At 30.3% G+C, this 13,316-nt stretch overlaps 1 protein-coding gene across 2 annotated transcripts in view; it reads left to right on the top strand.

Annotated features, from left to right (window-relative positions):
* Positions 1-13,316, top strand: part of LOC139486079 (adhesion G protein-coupled receptor B3-like) — a 30,847-nt gene that overhangs the window by 5,409 nt on the left and 12,122 nt on the right. For both annotated transcript variants that reach the window (XM_071270775.1, XM_071270776.1), the window contains 10 exons: positions 1,058-1,243; positions 2,073-2,144; positions 2,567-2,675; positions 3,647-3,766; positions 4,781-4,853; positions 5,319-5,433; positions 6,422-6,468; positions 7,170-7,293; positions 9,103-9,206; positions 11,985-12,087. In XM_071270775.1, the coding sequence (XP_071126876.1) occupies positions 1,058-1,243; positions 2,073-2,144; positions 2,567-2,675; positions 3,647-3,766; positions 4,781-4,853; positions 5,319-5,433; positions 6,422-6,468; positions 7,170-7,293; positions 9,103-9,206; positions 11,985-12,087 (1,053 nt within the window). The remainder of the gene's footprint in view (positions 1-1,057; positions 1,244-2,072; positions 2,145-2,566; positions 2,676-3,646; positions 3,767-4,780; positions 4,854-5,318; positions 5,434-6,421; positions 6,469-7,169; positions 7,294-9,102; positions 9,207-11,984; positions 12,088-13,316) is intronic.

Genomic DNA, 13,316 nt, shown 5'->3' with positions numbered 1-13,316 from the left:
TAGCACCTATGTTAGTAGCTGTCTTTTTCAGTCCTAATACTGCTTTACAAAATTTAGAATGAACCTTCTCAAAGGGATGTTTTTCTGCTAATGCAAGAGTATCACAAAAAGTATTATTTACTGCAGCTATGCTGAAGTATAATTTACATGTTCAACGTTCAGCATAGAATAAATACTTTCCAAAATCTTTTTAATAACAAAATATGTTTAACACTAACGACTTTGATTCCACGACTGGACAAAGTCCTCTAGGATGCCATCATCCCGGTAGTCAGCAGTTTATTCTTTTCTATACCATACATTAAGTCATGACCAATAATAGAATATAAGAAACGATGCACTCCTCAACTCCATTGAAAACAAACAACATACATATATAATATCTGACAGGTTCAGTGGTACACTTGCAGTATTGTGTGAACTCATGCACCTTGTGTGAAAGTATTCTCTATACGACGCAGATTGATATATTGTGTTATTTCGGTTCTTCCTATCCTTTTTTGGAAAGGATATCTTACAGTTTCCAAGATTAAATAGCTATATTTCAATTTATAGTTGTCTAGTGTCTATGGGTTTAAAAATGAAGAATGTTGACATTTAGTTTATATATGTCTCTTAGTTGGTACACATATATCCCATTGAATAAGTCTCGTTATATATTTGGAATCATTGTTCTATGTCCTTGCAACTCTTTAGTCTTAGTAGAGTTACATAACTTGCGTTTTGAAAACATTTAATATACTATTAAAGGATTAACGACGTATGTTTAGATTTTAAAAAGCGATGTTACTTGAGGGACAATTAAATCATCATAAACACAAAACTTATACATCAGACTCGCGTTTTTTTCAATAAAGACCCATCAATGGCCTTCAAATAAAAAATGTAAAAATATGAACAAAAGTGAGAAGACGAACAGCATTACACTTATGCATGTTATGATAATAGATATACGATATTACTAATTAATAAACTTTTGCATTTGAGTATCTAACTATGGAGCAGCAATCTAATTAAACAAAGTATGGTTATCTTATAAAGTTTTAAACTCTTTTAGACAGCTCAGCTATTGTCTGGAGAGAGTGATTATAATCTAACCATTATTCTGAAAGATCTAGAGAACATAACACACGATAACGATGAATTGCGGTCAGGCGACCTGCTTACATCATCAGATGTACTGAATGATATTGCCAAATATGTAACCGTACAATCAGATAAACTTGAAGTGGATCAACTAGAGGTGAGTTGCATAGGTCATATATAATTCTAACTAAATCTTATATGGAACGATGATACTAGACATAATACAGTTATTTCTAATTACCAGAACCTTTAAAATGTAATATGAATTCTGAATAAATAGAAAATAGGGGTAAATGAAAGTGGACGTTGAATAATAACACAATTACCCTTAGGCTATTTCAAATTAAATAGGACGATATTGTTAAAGCAAATAATAAACATTCTTCTAAGGACTAAAAAACCTAAAATTATCCGTTAAAAAAGAAAGCGTACAACATATACACAATCAGATAATGTAAGTACAAGCTAGTGTATGAAAATGGATATGATTTAATGAATGAATTTAATTATTCTGCTAACGTAAATTGTATCGAAAAGATTAAATATCGTTCTTTATATAATTATCTACATTACTTTAAATGAATAAGGTATATTTAAAATCATACGTGTCATCAAATAAGATATCTTGAACCTTTTCAAATACAATTTGTCTGCAATATCTAGCTAACTTATTTAAATCATTAACAACATAATTGACAACATAAAATGTCCTTAAATTTATAATTTTTTAAGCTTATTATTTTGTTATTGAACATAAAAGTATAGGGTACTCAATCGAAAGGGCAGAACCAGGCTTTATATATAAAGAAAAAAAAACTAAGTATGCTAGTAAATTGTTTAGAACACTGTCATCTAATCATGTTTTGTAATTTTATCAATCACACACAAAGTAATTATTTTATTGAAAGATTAAGTACAATGTAAAAGAAATTAGACATACAATGTAAAGGCAATATCTTATCAAATTAAAATCATTTGCTTTTCAGATTTTTGGTTCTCTATGCGACAATTTACTTGATGAAAGAAACCATCGGCAATGGAAAGAACTTAATGATGAGGTTAACATTTTGCAATAAGATGTATATTTGGAAAGTTGTACCTCCTTTTTTTATTGCCGTCCTTAATAATGTTTATAATGTTGAAAAAATACCACAAACAGCATTTATTTGTTGAAATTTTCCAAATCTTAATTGTGTGCAAAAAGTATAACAAAAAAAATCTAAGTCAAATTCAAAAATTAACAGTCCATAAAAACTCACAATGTTAAACGCTATCAATTAACAAAACACGTCGGATAGCTCTTCGAGACAAAAACCAAAAGATCGAATAAAACAAATAATTATTGAAAAACAGAGCTCAAAATCCAAACAGTTTGCAAGTGTGTGAATTATATTTTCTGACAAAATTAAAAGTTATGGAATAGTATCACCGCGATAAATTGCAAACTTTGTTTAACTTTATATACATATACTTTTTTCAGGGTTCAGGAGGTGTAACTCCACTTGTAAACGCAGTTACTGAATATAATGATGCTTTTAATGAAGTCATTGACAGTAATTATTCCTTAGTCGTTGCAAAGAAAAATGTTGGTACGTTTTAAACTATTTTGACTCATGTGCAACGGTTGATTTTGATTTCCATTAGTTATGAGTTTGTGTTAATGTGAATGTATTTGCCTTTCTGTGTACTAAAAAGTAAAATCACAAAACAAATGAATTCCGAGGAAAATGTAAGTCCCTAATCAACGAGTGATAAAATCGGCGTGAGTAAAAACGGAAAGACAATTTACACTTGTAATAATAAATGAAAATAATCATTTTCTTTTACTACATTTTTACTTGCAATACATAATATACTTGAAGGTTTCAATAATATAACAATGCGGTTTTACTTTTATTTTTTTATCTTTCCGATAGCCTTTTAATCTATATTATTACACAGAAATTTGTATTAGAACCTTAAGGTGGTACCCAACACTTTCACTAAAATTAATTTGGCTCGTTTAATTTTCATAAAATTTTGTCAAAGAATTTATTTTGACACTTTTACAAAAATATAAAAATTTAAAAAATTTTGAACCAACCGTTTTGTCAGAAAAATTACACTGGTTATATAGCAGTTTGACAAACACTAATTTTGATTATTGAGGAGCTTTATATTGCCTTCACAACGCAACGTAATTAAAACGTTTAGCTGATATTAGAGAGTTATCTCCCTGTAGTGTTAGGTACCACCTTAAATAATACACGCATCATTTTTTTTTAATGTAGAAAGGAGAACATATCAAATAAGAACACACAGCATGCCTAAAATTAAATGATGTTGTTAATAAATAGCACATTCATTTCATATATTAATTCAAATTGATTTGATGACATTGACTTTTTTTAAATACAAACGGTTACCACAATATGACGAAATAAGCTCTTACAAATTTACTAGTAGAAACATTAAAGAACCATTTACAGAGTTACCAAATGTTTTTATAAAATTTGAAATGTTTATGTGGTTTTTATTTTATCCATTCCAAAAAATTGTTCATATCCATCAATTATTGCAGTAATGCAAGTAGGAAAGGCAAGTGTGGATGAGATAACTGTTCCTGATCGCCAGAAAACGTCCAACTCGTGGATAGCAGAATCAGCGACTGAAATCAAACTGAAAAAGAACATATGCAACGGTAAATATATTATTTTCATATCACATAGCAAGACACCTGAATCTTGAGTCACTTTTATATCTTGTACTCAAGACCAGATATTTTGCAAGACAAAAAAATGAACCGTTTGCAATAAAGAAGAATTTTAACGTTCATTTGATTTACAGTCGACAGACACTTTAATACGCTGTTGCTGTTGTAATAAATCAACATTGTTGATATTTCGTGTTGTAATCATTTGAGGTTTGAGTATGACAGTTAAACATATCTATAGAACTTAAGAAAATGATACGCAGCTGAAATGAGTTTCTTTTCCAAGACCACAATGTTCAGCAGATACGTTTTGATTTTGATTGTTTACTTTCATACACCATGGACCCCACATGAATCGGATCACACAATTAAAACATTATAAGGATATGCAAATAGAAGAAAATAAAATGAAATACAGAATGAAATCAGAACATGATGCTCTATAATTATATATCAGTGCGTAATCATAGCACCATTGGTCTTCATCCGACCGATGGTGACCCTCTACAAAGTTGATCATCAGATTGACTGTGCAAGATATACAAATAAGCAGTCACGTCGGTTAGGAATTAGGACGTCAAATCCAATGTCTCGTGTAGAGAGGATACAGTGATCTTTGAACATAAAAAAACCTTTGTAACAATTCTTTGACGGTTCCGATGGTGACAAAGCTTAATTGCAGTCCGTATCTAATATATCAATATTTTCACCGTGGCCGTGTTACTTTCTCCGACCTTCTTCTCGGACGAAATCTAGTGTATGACCTTTCTATCTTGCATATTGCCTATTTGTTCTCGTCCTAAACATGCAGAACATATTTGCCACGTTTATCTTCCTGAAAATAGGCATGGATCATTTGCGTTACATCTAGAGGAGCCATCAAACAACCATTCATTTTCGAATTTGATATTAATGGGAGAAAGTCATAGAGAAGTATAGGTATGGATGTATCAGAAACTTTATAAAACGGTATAAAATGCATTATCAGTATTTGTTTTCCAGGTCAGACGGGATACAGTAGCACATTTTATAGAAATATTTCAAGTTTTTTTCCGGAGTATCTTATTCTAAATGGGTAAGTTTAAGGTTTTTTGGGGGTTTTTTTCTGTGCAGAAATTTTAAGATATTGAAACAAACTTAATGTATATCTCATACTTTTTTTCTGTTCACCATTTCATCAGTTACAAAATCAAACAATTAAAACTGTGGAAGACATTTTACGCTGCTTAGGTATTCATTACTTATTGATCCCATTAACTTGAAGACTATATGGCGATCTGTCAATTTTGTATACCCGGAAATGTTTCACTCTAAGCTTAACCCGATAAATATTTTTTTTTATTCATGTTGTATAAAAAAAAAGTTTTATTCGTCTTTTTTAAAAATTTATTTAAGACCATTGTTATCAGTTTTTCTCGATGCATATTTAAAAAAAATATCTTCTTCCAAAACACTCGACTATTCATAACAAAACTATCATCATAAAATGATTTTAAATTGTAAATATAATAAATTACCAGTCGGTTTATTTTATTTTCAGGGAAATAAAGTCATTTAATGGGAGTTATGATGTTAATTCTATTGTAGCTGACTTTACGATTCATGGTACACCTTGTTCAAATTATTCCTTAATCATAAAGTTCGAACACCTTTTGGTAAGCAATATTACTGTAGTTTCATTTCTTTTTCGTCGGTATCAATGGTCACGGAATAAGGAAAACTTATATATGTTCTTGAATATTTAATTTCGTGGTTTTGCTGAGATCTGCATACAAGCCTGTAGAAAATTTGACATTCGTTGAACCTTTAACTTCTTGAGTTACCTGTACCCACGAAATCCACGAAAATTGGTATCCAATGAATAGTAATGAATCCAAAATATTCTTAAAGTCTCTGTGTTTATAATTCTGTCAAAGTTAGGTCTAACTAAATCTCATATATTTTGAACTAACAGAGTGTAAACAATATGTGCAGTCTATTTTACCTGGCAAAGGTTATCTTTTTCGATTTGTATAAGCAAGTAATTATTTCTATATCAGATATACAACATGCTGTACATTTTAATACAGCATTGCAGTAAACATGATAAATACTTCTTATTTTAGCACAAAAATCCTCTGTTGGTACGACTATTATCCTTGTGCTCACTTTATAAGTTGTGTTTAAAAGTAACAATCACTTGTTTTACTAGTACTTGTGACTGGGAGTATATAATACGTGTAATTGATGTTAACTAGCAAACGTTTATCGTTTCTGTCCAAAGTTATTATTTCTATATCATGTATACAATATGCTGTACATGCATTTAAGTATAGTATTGCCGTATATACTCCTTTTTTTAACAAAAGGTCCCCAGTTTGACTCAACAATTATCGCCTATTTTTTAAGTTGAAAGGTACAAAAACTTTTTTTTTCTATTAATAATTGTATCGTGGGTATTCGTGATATTATCAGAACAATATTGCATGCAACATAAACTATATGAAGAAATATAATGATGAAACTCCAAACAAATCTGAAATTAATACTTCACGATATGTTTTTTTTTTTGGTATATCAAACCTAAACTTGCAAAAAATGATGACATTCCTCAAATGTAAAGATCTAAATGTGTTTTCAAATACATGTATTCTATTTAACAAGGGAAAGTACACCAAACCATTCTGTGGACATTGGAATTTTAGTACTCCGTAAGTATCTCAGTCTTTAAAAAAGAAAGGACATTTGTTATATTGGCCAAGGAGGCTACTATATACCAAAAACCAACAGATTGAATATGAACCATATCGACTACAAAAATCATCAAATGACATAATGCATAGAAAGCTTAATATTCCACGCATGACAAAATGAGAAGAAAATAAATTAAGAATAAAATAATCCTACTGTTTTTTGCTTCCTGTTATTCAAATAAAACAAAGATAAAAAAGAACAGACACATATTGTAGGGAAAGGCAGATATGATACCATTCAACTCTTAATTATCATGAACTGGTTTTGTTTTTCAATTGATACGTGTCTTCTGAACGAAAATAATGTGTTTGGATTGATGTTGTACGCACGTTACTCATGTAACATATTACAGGTATTATATTGAAGATTTATCAAAATATCAATACAGATACGATATTTGGAATGGACGCCTTTCTTTCTTTGTGGACCATAGATGGTACTCGATATTGATTCCTCTTCTATTTTCTTTGTATTCTTTAGTTGTGTTGCATGATCACTCTGTATTCTAAACTTTTAGTTTTATGTTAATCATCATTTTTTTAAAACTACTTCAAAATGAGATAATTTTAACATGAATGTAAAGTTTTCACAGAAAGCCTGAAACGTAATTCTGCAATATTAGTACAACTACAATACATATTTTACACTTAATTTATAGGAATACTGTAAACGGAGCTTGGTCGTCTTATGGTTCACAAGTTGTTGATGCTTCAGATTCTTATACGATATGTGAATATAATCATACCACCAATTTTGCTATATTGATGAGTCCAGGAAAGACAGTATGTTCAATTATTTATGCTAATTAACATATAAAAGATCCACAATAAGATATCACTAAACACATTTGGAAATATATTTTTTTACTTAGAAATTATAAGATATTATTCAATAACCAAAATCTCCGTCGACATGTATTCGTATTGTTTGAGTGAATATACGGGTACAATTAATGTCTCATAAGTAATGAATGCAACTCAAGAACACGTTACTAAGTTTAAAAACTTGTGTCTAATCCATTTGTCTCTTTTTGGAACAATAAAATATGTTTAAACTAAACTCAAGAACATAAAACTTGTAATATGAAAAAAGATGGCGAAAGTTACTAAAGGGACAGTCAAACTCATAGATGATTTAAAAAAAAAGATATTGATGTCAGAATGTTGCTTCACGATATTTTCAACATATCTATATATATATATATGTTTCGAAAATGATTACATATTTAGATTAACTAATTGGTATATACTTCCCATGAAATTTAACGTAATTTTAAAACTGAATTATTTTTCCTCCTATCACATGCTCCTTAACTATTTTATGTTCGCAATATGATAAAAAAAAAAAGAAGTATAGTGTGATACAGAACATTTTCATGTTTTATTTCATTATTTTTCTTATCATTTGAAAGAGTAATAACACGAAACAAATTTATCTTTAACGTCCACTTAGATACCTAATTGCAGTTAGTCAAGTGGCTAATTTTGTTCATTATGTGGGTATAACACGTCACAAGGATACTGTATATATCTATATTTTTTTTAATTTATTCATCTTACATACTAACTTGGTTAAGGTTTCAAATCTGCAATGAACAATTTTTGAGTGACTTTATTTTTTTCAAATATTTTATTTAAAAGGAAAACGCATAAGTACCGCAATGCAACACTTAAGTGTATTCGATATAAAAACATGTGTCAGATAAAACAATGTAGCAATCAGTTGTGTGTCTTTGATTAATTTACTCACACGTATAAAAGTATGAATAATGAGCCGCATTATCAACGTTTAAGCAGACGTTTTGCTTTTTGCCGACAAAACTTCATCTTTGTTTCATCATATTCTACAAAAAACTCGAATTATACATGTTATAGTGTTTGAAAAATGTGTTGCTTTGGTTAAAAATGTAATGCAATTATGTTCTCAATACATGTATAGTGAATTGAAGGATTGAAGGATTGTCTTGACTTAAATCTGCTGGAACAGAAATCAATACGTTATATCTGAATGAATTTGCATTGTTATTCACCATTCTGTACTTTGTCGTCTATGTTCGTAGGTGTTGTGTTTTGTAGACTGCTGATTGCTATCGACGTGCTCCTTCTTTTTTGACAAAGACTTGACAGGTTTAATTCGACCTATGAGTTTGAATATATTGTTGATATCTTCCACTTTTCGTATTTTGACATTTGAATAATGAATGAAAACAGAGAATGTGTCAAAGAGACAACAACCTAATCAAAGAGCCGCAAACAAACAAAGACCACTATAATTGTTCTTCAAATGCAGTTATCAAATATTACCCCCTGAGCTCGCGGCGGGCTTTATCTTAGTCTTGCTTCATAATAATAATGTATACTAGCAAATGAACGCCGCATTTAATCCAAAACATAATAATGAACATATTTAAAAAGAAAAACACACATGACTAACAACGATTGATTTGTACCTGACTCTGTTTATAATTTGAGTAAACACAGTTTTTAAAAATAACCTTAGATCATATACATAACTTATTTCTAAGATGTATTTTAAATTGTCAGTTGATGATTTGAGACTTTTGATTAAATGCCTTTTTACATTTTTTCAAGCCATCCTCTCACCATGATCCACTAAGTTATATATCAGCCATCGGATGCGGAGTGTCCATTTTGTTTCTAGTCATTACAATTCTAATTCATTTTGTCCTTTGGAGGTAAGTTGCTCGTATCTATTTTGACATATATATATTTCTATGAGTGTCGAAACAGTGTTTATAGAGTAGATGTTAATGGGAAAAATTGAAATAAAGGGCAACGAAAATAAAGAATAGAGAGAATATGGATCATATGATATACATATAAATATATAGAATACGAAAATATAACATTATCAGCTGAACGCAAAGATTGTTTTTCAATCATTACATGTAATCAATCAATCAATTCTTATATATACTAATTCGGAAAAGCAATAATTTAAAAACAAACACATTATGTGTAATGAATTTGTACGCAAATGTATTTATCAGAATAATTCGACCACGGTTATCCTACTGTCAGTATACTTTATAACAATTAAATACTAATTATAGATCAACACTTTTCTCAAGCACTTAATGTTTGTTTAAATTTAAAAGGCTTTATGTGCGACCAATTATGTAGACGTTACGTGCCATTCATTTAAATACAGTGCACAATTCAATAAAGTCAACCTACATTGTGGTAAATTATAACCTTCAAAATATTTTTAAGTAATGGATCACTGTGATAATAGAAAGATATCTCTGTCTTTGTATTACAATCACATAACATGATTTTGATCAGATCAGTGCACTTCTAAATTATAAAAAAAGTGTTTTATGTATACGTAGCCCTATTCCATCTACAAGAAAAACAACACCTAAGATGGAAAAAAAATAGTTTATTCTTCTTGTCTAAAAAAAAAGGCAGCAACCTCAATACTAACTCAAACATTATAATAACAGTGTTTTCCTCTTTGAAATCGGAAAATAACGCTTTATTAATTGTATGTACAATGTTGGTCAATTGAATGTTATTTTGTGTAAAAAGACTCATCTGTGAATACACCATTCGATTATTGATAGCCCTGCTTCGTTTAGTTTAGCTTTATATCTTGCCTTATCCATAAATATTGATTGTGAGTGTCTGTTGATAACTTTACTTTACAAGATACAGATGATTTACCAGAGAGATCCACTATAATTGTAAATGCCAAAACATGCGTTTTAAATCATGGTTTAATGAAATGCCAAATAACGAATACAAAAATTATGTATAAAAATGACCACCTGTTAACATTGTTATGACATTGTCAGTCCCCGAGGGTATCATCAGCTCAGTAGTCAGTGCTTCGGTACTGACATGATTTAACAAACTTTACTAAAATTTTCTGTTTATAAATTTTGAAATTATTATGAAACTAAGGTTTCAACTCCCTCAGGCAAAGTTGGCTTTAGATGAATTTGGCTATTTATTTTAGGTATTTTTGACATAAAGCTCTTCAACGATTTTCGGTACTTATACATCTTCGGATTTCAAATGTTTTGCTTTGAGTGTTCCTGATGAAGGTTAATCCAGAAAAGCGCTTCGGACGCAATAAATTATAAAACGTGTTGTTTTCCATTTTTTACATCACTGGGTCGATACCTCTGCTGGTGGACTATCAGTCCCCGAGGGTATCATCAGCTCAGTAGTCAGTGCTTCGGTACTGACATGATTTAACAAACTTTACTAAAATTGTCTGTTTATAAATTTTGAAATTATTATGAAACTAAGGTTTCAACTCCCTCAGGCAAAGTTGGATTTAGATGAATTTGGCTATTTATTTTAGGTATTTTTGACATAAAGCTCTTCAACGATTTTCGGTACTTATACATCTTCGGATTTCAAATGTTTTGCTTTGAGTGTTCCTGATGAAGGTTAATCCAGAAAAGCGCTTCGGACGCAATAAATTATAAAACGTGTTGTTTTCCATTTTTTACATCACTGGGTCGATACCTCTGCTGGTGGACTATCAGTCCCCGAGGGTATCATCAGCTCAGTAGTCAGTGCTTCGGTACTGACATGATTTAACAAACTTTACTAAAATTGTCTGTTTATAAATTTTGAAATTATTATGAAACTAAGGTTTCAACTCCCTCAGGCAAAGTTGGATTTAGATGAATTTGGCTATTTATTTTAGGTATTTTTGACATAAAGCTCTTCAACGATTTTCGGTTCTTATACATCTTCGGATTTCAAATGTTTGGCTTTGAGCGTTCCTGATGAAGGTTAATCCAGAAAAGCGCTTCGGACGCAATAAATTATAAAACGTGTTGTTTTCCATTTTTTATATTATGTTCCATGTCTATGAAATCACCAAATTCGATTAACCACTCCTTTCTAATGAGTTATGGTTTGCTAAATCTGTTGATGTAGTTTTATATTTTTTTCTTTCTTGATAAATATCTTCGTTTCCTCAATTCTTGTCTTGAGTTTTTTTGTTCTGTTTTGAAGGAATTTTGTTGGCACGGTTTATGATGTTTAATAATTTATTTTTCAACTATAGCCCCGTGCTATTTTTCCTCTCTTTTTTAACGAAATACTGTTCCATAACAAAACTCACCAAAGTTACCAGGTTTGAAATGTGAACACTTGACATACGTTGTGTCTGCAAAAGGCTCACCAGTGACGCTAGAATAAAAATCAAGTTTAAAAAAAGGCCAAATACATTATGAAGTTTCAGAGTAGTTATCAAAGGTATCAGGATTATAATTTAGTACGCCAGACGCGCGTTTCGTCTTCATAAGACTCATCAGTGACGCTCATATCAAAATATTTATAAAGCCAAGCATTGAGAAATAAATTCCCAAAAGGTTTTGCAAAATATAGCTAATGTAATGAGGTGATATGGGCTACATTTTTAACAATGCAGAAACTTCCAAAGATATGATAAAGATTTTAAAGTTGATTTGTCAGATACTGTTTTACAGGTACTTGGGAAATGATAGAACAAAAACACTGATGAACTTATGTGTGGCATTAATTCTGTCGTATATACTATTCTTAGCAGGCATAACACGAACAGAGAATAAAGTAAGAAAACTAAGGAAGTAGTCATATAATATATAACTGGTGATACATGTGATTCAAAACTGAAAAAGAGGAAAAACATACCATATTAATATTCAAAATCGTTAGTCGAAGCCAGACATAAGCCTTCGAACTGAAAGCTGGTTTAATTCAACATCCCGATTGACTTAGTCAATACAGTTGTTAATTCAAATACATATTTTAATCATAAGTGTCCGTATCTGTCAACTAACAATAGTGACCAAATTTTTGCTCATATTTAATAGTTTTGAATAATTTCTCATATTCGAAACATAGAATGTACTAATACCATTCCACTGGCTGTTTGGCAACAATTTCTCTTGAAGAAACTCCGACCTATGCCGATAATTGAAACGTTTTTAAATGGACATCTATGAGAAAACCATGCAGATGGTGCTCCATGCAAAGTTGTTTGATTTTGATGAAACTTTGCTGACATGTTCAGGTTGACCTCATATGAAAGTCATGCAAGTTTGAAGCCCTTACACTGCTGGTAACCATGGCAACGATAGGGATTTAGGGTATTTTCGAGTTTATTTATAGATGCATTTACTGAAATGCATAGATTTCATAAATTTCTCAAATAGAAATAAATACTATAATACTTCTGAGTGTTTAAATAGCACAGATAGGATGTGTATGAAGTATAAATCACATAATTTATTAAACATAATGATATATATAGAAAATAAGGGTGTGGCAAAACACATAAAATGATAAAAAATATGGCCTTTTCATCAAATCACACTAAAACAGACACTACAGCCCAAAAGTCGCTTTAATTTACCCTAAATTTCAGAAATACTTTGCATTTTCTTTGGTTCAAAATATTTTGAAGGGATTTCGGTTGCAAATTAATTTTATAGATTTTATTGATCATTTAGATAGCCTCCCCCCCCCTTTTTTTGTATTTTCGCAATAAATTGAGGAATGTCTCATATTTTAATGAAACCAAGCATTCAAAAATAAATACTTGAATTATACAGATTGTAACATGCAATATAGGTAAATCAAATAGAAAATTGGGTTTTTGTGTCTCAAACAATAGTAAGCATTAGGCTTAAAAAAGGGGGGGAGCTGCCAACGACAATTTTTTTTTGGTATTTTTTTTTATTCCAAATTCCTTTAGTTCACTTGTCCCTATTACTTTAAAGAGTAAAATCCATTCATTTCTTCCTAGTAATCCTATTTTTGGTTAATGCAGCTTGCTA

Source organism: Mytilus edulis, chromosome 8, assembly GCF_963676685.1.
Source record: "Mytilus edulis chromosome 8, xbMytEdul2.2, whole genome shotgun sequence".
Lineage (NCBI taxonomy): Eukaryota > Metazoa > Mollusca > Bivalvia > Mytilida > Mytilidae > Mytilus > Mytilus edulis.
The sequence above is the reverse complement of the archived record's forward strand: the minus strand, read 5'-3'. Positions and strand labels throughout refer to the sequence as shown.